This window comes from Vidua macroura, chromosome 6, assembly GCF_024509145.1.
Source record: "Vidua macroura isolate BioBank_ID:100142 chromosome 6, ASM2450914v1, whole genome shotgun sequence".
NCBI classification, from domain to species: Eukaryota; Metazoa; Chordata; class Aves; order Passeriformes; family Viduidae; genus Vidua; species Vidua macroura.
This window is the reverse complement of record NC_071576.1, coordinates 38239583-38257584: the sequence shown is the minus strand read 5'-3', so window position 1 is coordinate 38257584 and position 18002 is coordinate 38239583. Positions and strand designations below refer to the sequence as shown.

Below are 18002 nucleotides of genomic sequence, written 5' to 3'. Positions count from 1 at the left end.
TACAAATAAATTTCATTCTCATCCATGTCTGGGGTCTGAAATTCCTGAATCTCATTTCTTTTCATGATAAGACTTTGTCCTGTCCACAGACCACAAGTGAAGGTGTCAAATGCCTAACTGTAATTCATTTAGGTGTGGATATATATGTTAACTACTATTACAGAACTAACATCTTTAGCCTCAAGCCTTCACTCTCACTTAAGGATCAAGAAGTGCATCATCAGCCAGCTGAAGTGCAGAATTTATTCTTGTCATAAGTCTATCTCAAAGCGTGCACTACAGACACTGGGAGTTAAGATGTGATAAGAGTATAAATGTCTTATTTAATTTCTCCATACCTGTACTCTAATATTCTGAGCTTTTATATTCTGCTTAACAAGTATAGAGCAACAAGTCATGGCACAAGAAAAACTGGAGGTCCCAACTTACCCAAGTCATGGTTTGGAAAATCTGGCAATGTACAGATAAAGAATCATCCACAGCACTGAAGATCACCACTGTACATGTGTGAGGCTAAACCCTCCATTTTTCAATGTACAGCTTGTTTAGTCCATGCTTCAGGTGGCACTTGTCATGTTCAGAATGTTCCTATGACCATCCCTTACTAGATGACCTGTTTAGCTGTGTAGCCCACTTGTTCTGGATGATAATGTAGCTCTTTAACCGATGTGCATTCCTCCAAAGAAACAGTTACTGAAACTCAAAAACTTGCAGTTAATTGACCACCAATAAATATAAGGACACCCCTCCAGGACTCCCTCCCTGATTCAGAAGAGAAATCATAAGTGCAAGATGACCCTGGACACCCTCACTGGCACACTCACTTAAGGGAGACAAGATAGTTCAACCATCTGAGTGTCCAGGTAATCAGTATTACTTGCAGAGCCAAGCAGCTCAGGTGTCACATCTCAGTTCTCTGATAAATTGCAGACTTGCATTTCAAATACTGTCTAAATGCAAAGAGAGAGCACCTACCTGAACTGCCCTTTGACTTGAAAAGATTAAAATTACATGAGTAAAATAAAAAGGTTCTCAGAAGAAAAAAAAAAAAAATCAAGTTTATAAACTACAAAAGAATCAAATTACAGATTTAAAATTTCAGAAGTAAAAACAAAAGAAAAATACAAAAGATTACATATGCCATGAATCTGAATGTGTCAAATCCCAAGCAAAGAGAAATTGTTGCTTTTTTATGAAAAACAAAATTGTATGTAAAATCTATTAAAAACTGTGTTGTGAATTTCTTGGCTGGGGAACAGTGTTTCTCAATGAACAGAAGAAAATTATTTGGGGAACTACCAACTATGGCTGTTACGCTACTGTTGTTAGACCACACCAGAAACCACATAAGGAAAGAAACTGAAAGGTCAGAGCTCTTTTAACGATCGTTTTAACAGCTGAACAGAAGCAGGGTACACTGCGTGACACAGAGTTTATCTCTTAGGTCACTAAAAAGTGCACAGCTTTGCAAGATGGATGGTGCCAGCAAAGCCATCACACAGACAGACCAGGGAGACAGACACCTTCTTGTCCCTGCATTTTTCATTTAATGGCAAAATGCAATCTTTCCAATGTTCAGCCACAGAGTCAAGCAAGACAGTAGAATAATTTATCAGGCAAGCCCTTTAAGCATCTCTCAAACATCAGTAAATATGGATGTCTCAGTGGAGCACAACCAATTTTAGGTCCCTGCCTCATTCCCAAATCTAAGCTCCCCCAGAGAACTGTGTGCTCTCTATTGGACACAGATGTTAAATGCCAATGATCAGCATCTTCTTGATATGAAACAGGCTTATCTAAAGAAAATGTGCAGACCTTTGCCACCTGCAAGGCAGTAAATAAACCCTAGTATTTTTTTTAGAATCATTCAGAATAATATGGAAATTAGACCACTGCTTAATCAATCAATCACATTGCTCCTACAAAATACACAGAAGCATTATGTGCTTTCAGAAACCCAGTGATAACTGTACATTTTATTTTTAAAGAATAACTAAAATTTAGTCAGTGAATTGATACTTCTTTCACTGGCAGCATAGGCACCTCCCCCTGCCACATGCAACATCATTTCTAACCATGTTCTCCATTAGGCTAACCAGAAAACATTTTCCCTCTGTTGTTTACCTCTGTCTTTTTAGCCTCTCACCTCTGGCATTTCATTATTCTCACTAAATAACATGGACCTGTATTTTTAAAATCAGTTTGCAAGGGAAGAAAAAGGACCTGTGCAGTCCCTTTTGGTGCAGATGAAAGTTCTTTGCTCTCCTGGGTCACCAGCTAGCAGAGATCCATCCACACAGGTTAAAGCAGACACTTAAAGAAAAACCTCTCTTTGTTGAAACAGCAGCAGAACGAAACATGGAACCTTTATCACAGCTGCTCAGTGGAGTTAATCCATTAACTCTCCTTTCCCTTCTGCCTATTTTCTTTCAATTTCTAGGGCAAGCTATCAGGTTTCATTCTGCTAACCAAAAGAGGGGATTTAACACAGCTTCCAAGCAATCATGGGCTATGAGTCAACTACAGCTTTTACAAAACTTAACATCCAGAAAGGAATGTTCAAAAGACAGCTGCAAGGAAGCACTGCAAGATAGTAAACTAAGTCATGCAGGAGCTTCAAAGCAGAAGAAATCAGATGGGCGAAATCTCATGGGAGGACAAAACCTGCCCTGTTTCTGGCTGGATTCTCAGCAGGCAGCAGGACCTGGTGGGGCAGTGCCTGCAAACAGCCACAAACACCAAAGAGTGTGATGGTGCTCACGGACCCACTGCAACAGCCCTGGGAGAGCTCTGATGGGGCTAACAATAAAAGGCTTTCCGTAGACTGTTTCTTTAGGCTCTTTATTTAGACTACACCCATTTAGAGCTAACTATCAGCCAGTTTTACCATTTAATTTTTACAAGTTAGGGCAAAGTGTAGGATGGGTGCATTTCCAGCACTTTCTGGTAACTCCTTCTGTATTTTATGATTTCTCCAACCCTGTATTCTGGCCACCACTGACTCTTCCCTTTTGCCCGTATTTCTTCTTTTTACTTCAAAGTCTGTCAGGAGACTAAAAGGTAGAAACATCCTCATTACCATTCCAGACACAACGTTGTCTTTTATGTCACCACCTAGACAATATTATCTTTATTTCAACACCTCTGAATACTCTCATTAGGCTGTTTTCTCTCAGATCTGTGATCTGTTTTCTGCTGTAGCTAAATGTCATAAAAAGCCAGCATTACCAGGCAGACAATCTTTCCCAGCTGCCCCTCCAGTTGTCTTTGATGTAACACACTGGATTTCTGGGAAATCCACTAGAAACAGATTGGCAATTGGTAGACACACCTCCTGGTATATTAAAAAAAAAAAAAAATTAAAAACCCCAGCTACTAGCCCCTCTCTCCCCATACAAATTTCTATGCTGAATGATAATTAGGTTTCCCCTGTTATTTTCATGAAGTACAAGGCCACCAGTAAGGTTATCAGCTGCACGTAAAAATTCTGCATTTTAATCCAATTTGTCACCCTTAACACTTGCTTACTTCAGTTAATGTAAGAGCAGCCCTGATTGCCAATCTGATTCATGATATTGGATGTCTTCATAGCAGAGGTGCTCCAGCCCTGTGATCAATCTTTGTGGCCATCCTCTGGACTTGTTCCAACAGGTCCATCCTTCCTCTTCTGAGGACTCGAACGGGATGCAACACTCATGAGAGCAGAACTGAGAGAGAGAACCACCTCCCTTGACCTGCTGACCATGTTTTTTTAGGCAGACTGGGATTTGACTGACTTCCTGGGCTGCAAGCATGTTGCCAGTACATATGTAATTTTTTCATCTACCAGTGACCCCAAGTCCTTCTCAGCTGAGTTGCTCTAAATCCATTCATCACCCATAATCTCTCTTCACTATCCAATGCTTGCATTCCAGCCAGGAATTTCTAACAGTTTTGAGTGAAACAAATACAAGGGAGCATGGTGTGATGAAAAGATTTAAAGAGGTGGCAAACAAATCATTCCAGTTATCTTAAACAGAATAAAAATACTTTTTTTTTTAAAATCCCATCCACCATGCTGCTGTATTTTAGGCTATTTTAAAGACTTCTGTGGTATTTTATTGGCACTATTTTCCATATGGCCTTTCCATATGGAAAAAAAAAGTCATCTTAATACCTGTCATGGTTGGACACTGGCGCAATGCCAGCGTCCCCATGAAAATGCACCTTCCTTAAATAAATGCTGTGAGATGTTATCAGGAACAGAGCGGAGCAGGCCCAAGCTTAATAACGAAGGGGAAAAAAAACTTTATTAAACTACTACTAATACAGAAAACACATAAACTAAATCCAGGATGAAGACCTTTTAAAACACCCCTCCTCCTCCCAATTCCAAAAACACCCAGCCATGAAACATCACCCGGGATTCTTGATCAAATTACCACCCTTCAGGTAATCTATGCTTAAACTATCAAGGGAGAGAGAAGTCTCTCTTGCGCCACAGACCCCCCAGGAAACACAGCTGCCCCCCTGTGTTTCCCTGTCACACATGGCAACCGCCCGGAAAAAAAAATCTGCCAGTGTGACACTCTCCATTCCATGTCACAGTGCTCTCACCACCGTGCATGGACAGACTGCTCATAGGGCTCCTTTAAGGATGCTTTGCCACGGACCCAAAAATACAACAGTTCAGCTTCTCATCTTGGGACTACAGTCCCCCCCATTTTCCCCTGGGGCCAAGGGGTCCAAAAACAGGACTCATCTTCTTCCCGAAGACAGAGGGTATCACCATTCCCTCTTCAGTTTTCTTCGTTTCTCGCCATTCTTGTGCTGTTCGAAGCTGAAGCAGGTCTCCCTGGGTCACCACTGCATCCCCCTAAAATGCAGTCTCCATTGCAGGAGATTTTGGTTCAGTCCATGGCTAACAAGAAAAGTCCAGCCAAAGCTACTTCATCATCTCCTCCCACCTAAATATTTCTTCTTCTAACATCTCAAGTCCCGGACTATCTCTCTTCCACTACAAATCAAGGAGGAGTAATACTTTTAAAAAGCCCTCGTTCCCTGGAAAGGGTTAAAAGTTCAGACTCCCTGGACGGCTGATATCTCAGTCCAGCGTTCCGTCTCCCATGCTGGGCATTCCCCCCCCCTTCTCCTTCTCCTCTGCCGACAAATTTCCAGGTGCCGCCAGGCTCTCTGTCTCTTTCCCTCTTGGGGGGGGGGCAAAGGCATCTCCGCTTCTCTCCACCCTTCCATCCGCAGGAGCTGGCTCGGTTCCAGACCCGCAGCCCCTCGGCCTACCTGGACAAGGTCGCGTGGCTTCCCCTCCCTCACCCAGCCCATGGCTGGGCAGGGGAGAGTCTGCACTCTCTGACGACCGGAACCAAAAGAGACAGTTCTCCTGGGAGTTCTTGCTTTCAACCCCCTGTGTTCTCAGAGGCGTGTCCATACTTTCAGTGGTCACTCCAGGTGCCAATATCCAAACCTGACCACTGATTGGTTTGACCCAACTTCCTGGAAAAAATTCACTTCCATGTCAAACCACGACAATACCCTAAGTCCAATTGTGCATGCCCTGGCAGCAAAAGAAAATTGTAACTGCTAAGTTTTAAAACCTGTAACATCCCTACAATAGTTGTTAAACATATAAGAATGAACTTTAGTAAAACATATAAGAATGAACTTTTGTTCCAGATATCCAGATATGTAGGCACTTTCCAAGATTAGAGGCAAATGCATGTGTTCTGGCAACATTTTTTTTCTAATAAAAGTGCCTTTTTGTGGCCTTTGTAATTCTGGAAATTACCTAATGCAGGCAAGGCTGTTATTTGAAAAAGATGTGTAAAACCCAAGCTTATGATCTCTAGCCCCAACCTTACAGAGCTGTAACCACTTGGACAAATACTTGCTCCTCTGAACAATCACATGAACTTCATTACTACTCTCTACATGCCACAAAATGCATATAATGAATTCTCCATATAATGAATTTGATGATAAAGGTAAAAAAATATAAATATTCCAAACCATAGCAATAGTGAGAGGAGCAGAAAACAGACAAGATTGGAGGAATGTAAAAGGTACTATCCAAGGGATCTATGGATTGCACAAAAATGCACATGTCTGGGAAGCACTATGTGACAAGGCATTTAGATTATAGTATGCACAAAAATATTCACATAAAGAAAAAGCAACAAGGCTGTGCATGCAGTACAAATGCTGCTATTACCTGAATTTTGAGCATAAAAATATGTGAAGGACAATATTCTCAGGCTTTTTTTTTCACACTGCATGCTCAGATGGTAGAAAGGAATGCTAGAAAGAAAACTCCATATATAACACCAAGATCCAGAGGGCTTGTCTTCTATTGAATTATAAGGACTACAAATCAGGAGTATTTGTCTTCATGTTTTTTTCTGAGCTGGACACCTTTTCTTACCAAAGTCATACAATAAATCAGGTAAAAGGTCTTCAAGGAGTCATACTGTAAGCACCAAGCCAGTTTTCATTGGAAGATGCAAAATCACTTCTTGTCACATGGAAACACTTGCATGATAAATTTCAGCTTCTTACTTGTGCAATTCTACTGATATAACACAGCTCTGAAAAATCCTACCCACTGTCTTCAGATATTTTATTCACCCCTCTTGTGCTCAGAGAAGCCCCCTTAAAATTTCTCAAGTGTATTTACCTTTGGGCGAAAGCAAGCCCAAGAATTTAATGCCTAGGCTAATAAGAAAATCAAAATTAAGTGACTGAAAGCAGGTTATTATACTGGGAATACTGAGATAACTGTAGATCCTGTATATGTGAGGTCATATCATTTATGTCAAATAGACACATGTAAAGATATGTATCACAGGGAAGCAAAAATGAGTGCCATTCTCCCAGGTAACAATCTACCTCAGTTCCAGCTGGCTGAGGTTTCCTCTACACCACAAACTTCACTATGGTAAAGTATTCAGTGGCTGTTATGGGTAACACAGATGTTAAACATGAAAGCACAAGTACTCAAACAACATATTCTGCTGTGCATTTAAATATAAGACACTATGAAGTGAACTTACTCCTGATTTGCTATGCACTTCCTTTCTATTATTTCAGAACAGAATTTTGACCACAGAGGAAGCCTGAAATATGAAATTGGATTGTGGGTTGGAAGCAAAAAGACAACTTCAATATGAAGGAAAAGCACTCATTTAGCTTTCCTTGTGAAGTCTGAAATGAGACAGGCTAATTATACGTGGGAAATGTGTCCTATCCCTGAAGACAATGACTATTAAGAGGTTTATCAGAAAGAACATGTCAGAAACAGATTTTCCAGCAACTGCACTGTAACTACATTGAAATGAACATGTGTAAAAATGTGCACGTGTTTCTACCTAAAGCATCACCAAAAAGCCAGAATCTGTCCAAAAGCAATTGTCCATTGACATATGATTTGAAGAGCACATAAACCTGATAAGATATGACAAACCTTTCTCCTCCTACTCAACCAGGTTTATAAATGGGCTGGTCTCTTCTTAGAAAGAAAAAAAGGAAAACAGCCAATTTCTACAGTCTACTTTCAGAACACCTCTAGCTTGTGCAATCCTAAGGAAGATTCACTTTTTGGTATGGAAAACAGGAGATGGGCAAGGCACTGGATTGTTTTTCTGAGTGTTTCAGGTACACACAGTCCCAACCTCCAACTGTCACATAATCCTTGCCACCAGTTGAAAGGGACAGGCAGAGTCATACTTCTGCAGTTTTTGGAAATAACAAGCCCCTTGAAAATTCCTGGCTAAACGTCTGTTTAACCGGGGTCGAACTTCTCGCTCTAAGTTTCAGGATATCTTAACAGCTGCCAAAGCTAGATGCCAAAAGCTGAACTCCAAGCTGTATATTTGGACACCAAAAATGAACCAACTCCTCATACACACGGAACAGAGCCCACTAAAACCAATAGGAGAAACAGATGCTAGTGCTCCTGAAAACACCCAGTTATATGACAGTGAACCAACAATAACTTAAAACCAACTATCAGAGGAAGAATAAGGTTGCTTTGCTTTTTTGTGGAAAACAGTCAAAAAGGCACAGTGAAATCAGCACAGATTTATGTGAAAAATGCATATTATAACTTAAAAATAGCATTACTGCTGCATAAGATGACTACTGCCAATAAAAGCCTCATTTTTCTGAATAGCAGTATATTAGTCATCCTCTGATGCCTAACAAAGAGAAAACTGGACAAAATGCAAGAAAGACCAACTGTGATGGATACTGAAGAGATGCTAACAAAACTGTTTCAGGCTTTATACTTATTGTGTCAGTGCTTTAATTCTATCTGCTTTCAAAGATTCTCCTATCATTTGTCTTGCATACAATTATATCTCAGAAGGTGGGTACATTTAATCTACCTTTCATCACTTTTCTGGCTAGGGATTTATGTGGGTCTATCAAGGACCAAACAAAATGAGCTGCTATAAATGGCAGCTGTACTCAAGTTGTAGTCAAGTGATTAAAAAAAAAAAAAAAAAGTCAGTAATTCAAGTTTCAGAGAGGTATAAGGACAAAATTTCTCTAGCAATTTCAGGATTGCACAAATCCCAAAAGGAGACATTTTTAAAGGAAAATAAAGAGAGTCAGGTACTGAAATACTATCAAAAGTCAGTGCAGGTGGGAAGCCAGAATCTTTAGTGTCTCCTGAGAATAAGCCTTGAGGGAACAGCAAACTCTGCTTTCCTTCAATGCACTGGATATAGCTACTGGAGCCCATCTATTGCTTCTCATTCAGTTCCATGCAACGTATCACAAGTTATTTTGCAGGGCAAGATGATCATTAGGAACAGGCATTGTTAACTAACATCAGCAAATATCTGCAGGAATGGCAAACCTATTGTGAAATAATGGAGGTGAAGCCCTTTTAAAAAAAAAACTTGGTATTTATATACCTTTATTAATCATAAAACACACTAATGAGCAAAAACTGGTGCAGCAAGGAACCTCTCAGAGGCTCTCGGGGGAGTAATTAAGATAGACTTATTTGAAATAAAATTGTTTAAAAGGACACATGAAATGTAATCCAGGGCAAGGGAAATTCCCCATTTAAAGAAAAAGTTGTTTCTCATACCACTGATGAGCTTTCTACACTTGTTTTGTAAATACAAAATTACAATGATTCCAAAAGACATGGAAGGCCTGAATTGCAGTTTTTCCATTTATGCTTATTGCCATATAATGAAGGAACATGTCAACATAAGAAGGTGACCTTGCATTATTCAGCAAAATATGAAGTTGACCTAGAAAGTGGTTACAATAATTTTGCCATCCAACAATGGTTTGCCTAAAATTTGCCTTTCATAAGGTCCATGTTTACTTCAGATCAGAGACCATCTTTGCTGAACATTATTGGATAAATGGTAGATGAGACCAGCAATAAAATTTTGAAACTGGGGTGAATCAGAACAGGACAGAAACATTAAAGGCTTAATCTAAATACTCATCTTGGAAAGGTTTACTTGAGGAACATCCCCAAAAATTCTAAATAAGATATATTCTCCTGCCAACAAGTGTTGTGCAAACTGTCTAATTAGGAGATGCTCTCAGCTGCCAGACACAGGCTGCTTCACAACATGGCATTTCTGCCAAATCACTGTAAAGGAGATATGTCCCAATCTTAGTAAGATGCCCACTGCAGCTTCCCTTGTTGAAATGCTAGACATTCTTTTCCACAAACCCACCTAGGCACTATTTATCTTCTAATTAATTCCCCTGGCAATATCATTGATTAAATGCAGATTCTTCCCTGCTTATTACAAGAGCCCTAATTTCCACTCCCTTCACCAGATTTAACTAATACTGGAGCTGGTTGAAGTTCCTGCCTCTTGTATCCTACAAAGACCAATGTTACTTTTGCCATGAACTGCTCTAACATGCAACTAGGACACATTCACTGGCATTTCATAGTATGGGGAGCTGAAGAAGGGAGAGCTCTCAAGTCAAAGAGATCTCTCACAATTTAGTGTGGAAGCCAAGTTGGAAGAAGCATAAAGAAAGAGATGATGCTCTTTGGTGGCACATAACTGTCCTGCATGAAATTTACAACTGGTTTCCCATAATGCCTCCCCTTTTATAGCATAATTATCACAGAGTAATTTACAATCAGCCTCACCAGTTGCATTAACAGTCTCTTGCAAGTTTATAAAAAGAAGATTGTAGCAAGAAATGTCAATTAAAAAGACATTAAAAAGGAGGCACTGTGAGAGAAATCAAGGTTCCAGTCCCAGCTTGCAGGAGGAACAGTTGGCACATGCAACCTTCACAACTTATTCAGCACCCTTCAGGGCTGAGCAAAGAGAGAATCCAAAGGACTCCAGAGGGAGCTTCTTACTGGGTTGAAAGGTGATCTCTAGGATGCAAAAAGAACAGAGGAGTATAATTATAAGAAGATGGCAAATTGTCTTGAGGATTCAAAAAAAGCAGTAGACAGCTCAGCCACTTGACACTGCAAGAATAATACAAATTTCTCTGGTTAGGTACAGCTACTTCCTAATTACATGGAAGTTGGGATCAGAAACTTCTTTCTGAGCTCAGAAAGTATACGAACAGCTACTCACATCCTCCAGGTTATTGTACATGTCAAAAAAAAATCCACCAATGCTGTGCTAATTTGCACAAAATTAATTCATGTAAATATAACTAAGGCAGGATTAGGATTGTGAGTCAGAAAATCAGGCTAACCTTCTTTCACTCTGCCTGATTAAAGCAGGGATCTGAAGAAGGCAAGACAGGGGTAGCAATTTGTTTGTAGCAACAGTTAACCTGAAGTGGATGTTATCCTCAGAGCAGAGAAGCAAAAGAGGAATGGAGAAAGGGCTTGTGCTGACAGTGCTGATGGTCCATTAACTACAGCAGTTCTGCTGCCCAAATGATCAAACTCAGGTTTAGCAGCAGTATGTCTTCTCACTCTACAAGGAAGGAACAGAAGGGGCTTGATCCAGCTTATCAATTTTGAGCTTTTAGCCCAACTGACATGAATCTACTCATTAACAGAGACCTAAAATCTGAAAGAATTCATATTACTGACTTACCATATCACCTAAACATAACCTCCAGATTTCCTAATTGCTCTTGTGTTTCTCTTCACATCGCTTGAGCAAGACAATCAAGGATATTAAGACCACTTTCACACACTTGATTAAAAGAATACAAACTACACTAGCTGAAAGCCTTTAAAAGCCCTATAGGCTTATGAAAAAAGGTGAGGTCATTACGCTCTGGTATTCTCAGCTGCCCTCAGCGGGTATCAGTCATCATTACAGCACTTGGAATCATAATGGACTCCAACAGTTTAATAATGATTGCAACACCCTTCCTAATGAGGTTGGTGCTGCCCTCTGATGTGAATATTCATAAAACTGGGCTGGTAATGGGTTCTGTCTTGATTAGCAGGCTGTGGTTCTGTATCATGTTTGAGAGACATCTTTTGATGCAAAAAAAAAAAAAAAAATCAAATTAAATCCTTGTTTCAAGCTGAGTAAATGAATTTGACTTTAGGTGATCAAGAGGGGAAAAACTTCTAATTAGAGACGCAAGCAATCATCTTGTTCAGTGTTCTTTCAAAGAAGGGCTATAGGGACACAGAATCCTAATAAACCTTCCCTCAATCACATTTTAGATAAATGTTAAGGATTGAAATTAAATGTAATTAAAGTTTGTTAATCTGATATGGTTTCCACTGATAGTCCTTCATTTTTTTTTTTTTTTTTTTTTTTTGCCCAGTTATCCTTTGCTTATTCCTGAGTCCTTCTCCTCTCTTACTACCACTACCATCTCATCCACCAAGGAAGGCAGAAAGGCAAACTGCTGCTTGGGATATCAGACCCCAGCTGTAATTAAATCGATGGTTTGGCACTTGCTCATACCAATCTGCCCCCACACTGCATATGGCAGTCACTGCTGCATCTGCTTTGAACACAGGGCTTTTCAGTTTCCATCACTGCAGAATCAGAAGTATGTTCCAAGTAATTAACATATCAACACTTCTGTTTCCTTTTTCTGAAGGCAGAGGTGGGCACCTAGTCCTCTCTTTGCAGTTGTTGACAATTTCACCCCATCACTAGAAAAGTATATGAAATTAGCCTCCAAATATTAGGATTTAAACTTCTGACCATTAAGTTAATAGAAAGACTTCCATTTTTTCCTACATCCAGAATGAGGCCATTACACCCTCTGGGATGCCCTTGAAGCCAGCCGACCCACAGAGCTGGAATTCATGGGATTACCCTTACAAGTGCAGAGTTTCCTGTCAAATAAAACAAAAATTGCAGCTATCCTGCTGTTAATCTAGCCGGGCGGAAAGAGGCTGATTTGAGCTAAGCTGCTGCTCACTTTTGCAAAGAAGCCAAACATTTATCCCTCTCTGTTCACACAAGATGTTCACCGCACAACAGGAAAAAGAAGAAGAGGAAGACAGGTTCTTTGTTCACCAGTAAGAATGGGACTAGACTGGAGGAATAATAATGTTGATAATGATAATAATGATAATGGTTTTGCATTCCAACATCAGAGTCATAGCAGAAAGAAGTCTGCAACAGAGACGGGATTTCTAACCAAATCCCTCTAATAGGCAAGAGGAGAAACAAAAGGAAGAACTGGAAGTGACTCTAAACGAAGGAAGGTCTTTAATTCACAGTACAAAACCTGAAACTGATGCCTAGTACCTCTAAACCTCTTACAACTTAAAAGGTGTTAATTTGAGCTATCTATCCCATTGCAGCTTCATGTAGTGCTGATCTGAATAAAGGGGATAAGACTGCCAAAAATACAGAGCAAATAACATCTAAGAGCCAGGTTTTTCCCTGCTCTCCTCCATTTATAATCAGCCAGAATTAACTTGGGCAAAACATGCCTTCCCATCCCTGCCTGGATGCTCAAAAGCGTGATGAAATAATGAATTCGTTACGGAATTCAGGCCTCTGCCCTCCCAGCCCGACTTCCCTTCATTAGCGCTCGCTCCGCCGCTGCGGGCGCGCCGCGCTGCTCCCGGCCAGCGGTGTTTGGAAGCCCCGGCACGTAGGTGCTCAACTGCGAGAGCGCTCGGTATCGCGGCGAGCAGCTGCTGTGTCACCGCCGGGCCTCTCCTGCGGCAGACCTGTCACTGGCCTCGGCAGCTCAGTGCCAAGCCCACAGACCACCGGGGGCCAGCAAGCAGATGGCTTATCTCAAAGTCTAATTATCGGTGCAGACTGAAAAGCCCGCAGCCGAGAGCAGCGTGGGGCAAGACTCTGTTGGGTTGCTGTTTAGGGAAAATGGTGGCAAAGCAGGATGGGTTAAGGATGGATGACAGATTTTCCTGCCAGGCTTCCAGTGCACCACAAGGTGTTAGGAAAAGCAGAGTTGAGTTCTGGTCTGAGTTCTGCTGACATCTGGCTTATTGTGAACAACATCCTAGGAAACATGAAATGGCTTTTACAAAAACAGAAACAAAATCAAAATTCTCCTACCATTCTTTTCAGGTTTTGCAGAAAATGATGCAGCAGGAATTAACTATACTTCCTTCTCTTTTGTCTGCAGTAAACACTGCATGCTGCACAGAGCTGCACAGACCAGAACAGACAGCTCAGAACAGATTCCATCCATACTTTTTTCTTCCTGAGCTTACAATGAAAAAAACCCAAATAAGTGAGCTAGCAACTCAATTTTAACCACACATGTTTCATTCATTATAAGAACAACAACATAAGCAGCCATATTAAAATGAAAAACCAACCAAGAAGTTCTGGGTTTTGTTTTTAAATCTAGGCAAATTAAGAGCTAATTCTCAGCTCAAATTAAGAAGATAGTTAGGCTGACCCAAGGTGAAATCAACCCAGCATGCCAGTGTCCCTCTATGCTTGTCAAACAACCACCTCAACATCCTTGGGCTGGCTTGGGACATCCCTGTTCTGCACTGGACCTTGTTTGTGGTGCTTTCTGCTCTCCAGTAGCAGTAGGTACTAAAGTCTTTTCCTAGACACCACTGATCCCGTATTTGCTCCTCCATCTGCAAAAGCTCTAGGTTTCATCATCTAGATGAGTGTGGATGAGGTTAGGAGTCAAGGAACTCATTTCAGTTTGGAAAAAAACAATCAGTTTTCTTTCAATTGTGTCAGTTATCCTTCTGTATCTGAAAATGCTAATAACTGCTTTATTCCTGTTTAGCAACTATAACAACAAGAAATTCTCCAATGATGGAACAAAAGCCTGATTGTGGCAAGTCCTACAAAGGTATGAGAAGTCACAAAAGCAAGAAGAACTGCATTATAATAGATGGCCTTAGTGAGACAGACACTAATGAAACTATTTAAATGAAAACATAAGGAAAGGAAGACATATCTGAAACTCAAGTAAAATATTCCTTAATTCTGGAAATTAATTGTAGTATTAATGAAGAAGACAAAAAGGGCCATATGTTGTTACATGAAAAGGGCCATGTGTAGTTACATGACAACCACATGGCTGAGGGCATCCCAAGGCTTTTTAAAGAGGAGAGCATTTGTATCGACATAATGAATTAACATTTGTATGTATTGCCTTCTACAGCCTCGAAGCAACCAACATTTGTTTTGCAACTCAGTATGCCACCAATTCTGTGTACTTCCCAGTAACCTGCCTTTTTGCACTCGTGTGCAAAACAGTCTGTGACAGGCATTTAGAAACTCCATTCCACACAGCCAAACATCACAAACTAGAGGAGAAGAGCAGCAGGAGATTGCTCACCCCATCTTCAAGGTTAGGGAGATGCATGTAACTGGACACAGAAGGGGAAGGCAAAAGAATACCCTCTAGCTGAGTATCTGCCTACCTAGAATTTTGTAAAATGCATTATGCTGATTAAAAAGAGACCATAAAATGTTAGTACGACTTGACAAATAAGCTGCTTATTCCACTGTACAGCTTATTCTTAGTGTGCCCCACAGTAAGTTGGAGCGACCTGCACATGACATAAATCAGCAGGCTGGCAGTGCTCTCCAACAGGCTGCCTCCCAGTCGGGGGCTGGAAATGTACAGTGAGAGAGCTCTACAAGACACAGCACAGATCTGCTCAGGCCATCTGAGGGGACATCTTTAAGCAGCTACTTTGAGAGTAAGATGTCCTGAGCAGCTGCCGTTCAAAGGAGGTTTGCACCTGCCACACTATCAATACACCACTGTTGCTGCTTCTGTGACCATAATACAAATGGCTTTGGAGGTGTTGCCATGCTTGGGTATATTCAGTGCTTCATTTGTTTCTCTTGAGTAGTACAAACAGTCCAAACATGGGGCAAGGACTGGATCTTCAACACAGGGCATTAAATAGGACTACGTAACATTTGTAGCTCTAGATTTCAATTTTAACAATAAAGGTGTCAATAAAAAAAGGAAGAGGAATTTAAACACTGTCAGTAAAGCACTCCTAATTACATATCACCTGTGTCCCTAAGAGCCTGTTTGACTTTACAGTTCACAGTATCTTTTTAATAATTCCAGCACTTCCCACAATTGCATGAAATATCATAGGTATAGAAGTATTCTATATTTTTAAAAAAGGAAACTTATATTGGAATGCATAGGCACAGTGAGATACAAAACATTGGCTGAAAGGGGCAATGGGTAGGACTCAGCAGACTGCTTTCCACAGCAATCTTTATCAGATGTTTACAGGCAACTTGGGAAAAGCACATAAAGGAATTAACTAGCCTACAGGAAACACCAGTTATGTCCTAAAGCAAGAACCTTGGATTTTATTTTTTTTTTAAGTGAGAATGATTGAAAAATGGATCAGATCAAAACCCCACCTTGCCCAGTATCTCTCTCACTTGGTTACCACACCTGGGCACAAATGAAGGGACGAAAAAGGCAAGTTCATAGTGAATTATACTTTTTCAGTGTGTTCTCCTAGTTTCTACGTATTTCCAGTTTCTAGGTGTTTCCATCTGAACTAAGCTACGCCTGGTAACCTTGTGTTTAATAGGTCCTGATGAACCTTTCTTTCTCAAATTCTTCTTTTCCCTTTTCAGACCTATGTGAACTTTTGCATCAAAAATAACCCATGGCACTAAAATCCCAGTTCACAGATTCCGTAAGGAAAAAGAAATACTGCCTTTCATTTGTTCAATAACTTTATTAATGATCTCCAATTCTTGAACTCTTCTGTTTTGATACCCACAATTTAAGAAGCCTGTATCCCCAGTTTCTTCCACATAGTTTCCTTTTCACAGTACAGAGACTCCGTCTACTTGAATACAGAAATTGTTGTAAACCTTGAATTATATTTTCCACTTTACATCTTTCCCAGTCTTTTTTTGTTTCCCCTGAGATGGAGGGACTGATGATAGAAGGGACAAAGGAACACAAGCCACACAAAAAAACTGGAGATGAGGATGCTCCATGAATTCATTCAGTGCCATGATTATGTTTTCAGTTTTGTTCTATGTTCCTCTCCTAACAGTCACTAACATTCCTAACACAAAGTTTGGCTTTTGAAGCCTATTTGGTGGTGATTTTGAATGCTATTTATATTCATAAAAAACTGAATGCCCTGTCTCAAATCCTATTACAATGCTCTGAGTCTCAGCAAATTTATTTCTGCCCCATTCTTCCTAAGGTCAGTTTGGATGATCATTAGGTTCAGTCAGGATTTTCTTCATTTCACCAGTGAATCTAACTTATTAACTTATATTCAAAGCAATACCTAAGAGCAATATATTAGTATTTATCCTTTTTCTACCTCAAAAAATCTTGTCCTAAATTCCCTTGGTAGAAAAGGGGAGGGAGACTGGACTAATCTGCTGCTTATATTCTCCCCAAAGCTTGACAGACATTTTAGATGCGACACGCTGAGTGTCAAAATGATGGCAGTTCTGTCACAACTAGACATAAGTAGGCACTTTCATGGATTACACAGGCTACTCGTGGCCTCTGAAGACACATCCAAAAATGAAGGAACATCTCTGCTCCAAAGCCACCTACACTGTTTAGCCTGTGTACCAAGTCCTGCTTATGTGTAGCTCATGTTGCATTGTCAGGACACCTCAGGCTCACTCTGCTAAAACCACAGCACTTTTACAACAGGACTTCATAAGAAGTCCCTAGTTTTAAGCAGCAGAACTACTAGAGAGCTTTGCTCAGGGGTTCAGCAATCACTATTGTCATCACTGTCAGCAGCTGACACTGCCAGTTCATCTGACACTTTGTGGTTTCCCAGCTACCCAGTCACCTCCATAGAGCTCCAGTAGAAGCAATGTTGTGAAGTGTTTCATCTCATCTGGTTTTTCCTCCCCAACAGTTTCAGGTTGAGACTATGAGAGAACATACATACCATTAAGCATCCCTTGCTATGTCACCTACTTTGCTTACTTTACTGCTAGAAAGATTAAGAATTTTTCATCTTCCTTCAAAACACAGAAGTAAATAATTGTGCTTTGAACCCTCACCTTACCAAGCCTTTGACTTCTACCTATGAAAAGCTTGACTATTTAGAGGTCTAGCCCATATATGTCTCCATTTTTTAAATACTCTCTTTAATAGATCTCTAGGCTTGTAGAGACAGGCCTGAAATCTTGTGAAGGCACTCTTGCCACAAGATTAGCATTTGTATTCCTGCAACAAAGCAAGATTATTAAACTAGGTGAAGAAGACTGTTGTGGACACACCTGAGCATAATTCCAGAACATCTTACTATAAAAATACAGCTAAACATTTTGACAGAGAAACTTTAGGAAAGACAAGTATTCCTCCCTCCCTCACCCTACTATTCTCTCTGCAGATTCAAAGCATCTTCTCATGAACTCAAGTACTCTGAGAGGAACACTGTACAACATGCTACATCCCAACAGCCACCTGTGATTAAAGGTGCCTGATAAAAATATTTCATGGTAGATTCTTGATTGCCTCACACTTGGTCTCTAACACAGGAGACAGATGAAATCAATATTACAGTACATAGTTCCAACTCAGTAAAGTAGAATAGTCACATTCTACTTGCTTACAAGAATATAAATTAATATAATCAATAAATGAGT

At 40.4% G+C, this 18002-nt stretch overlaps 1 protein-coding gene across 8 annotated transcripts in view; it reads right to left on the bottom strand.

The window, feature by feature from the left end:
* LOC128809192 (transmembrane protein 263-like) overlaps positions 1-18002 on the bottom strand; it is a 202997-nt gene that overhangs the window by 103255 nt on the left and 81740 nt on the right. For 4 of the 8 annotated variants that reach the window (XM_053980963.1, XM_053980965.1, XM_053980964.1 and 1 more), the window contains one exon: positions 17198-17279. The exons of the other annotated variants lie outside the window; for them this stretch is intronic. In XM_053980963.1, the coding sequence (XP_053836938.1) occupies positions 17198-17279 (82 nt within the window). The remainder of the gene's footprint in view (positions 1-17197; positions 17280-18002) is intronic. 8 annotated transcript variants of the gene reach the window in all.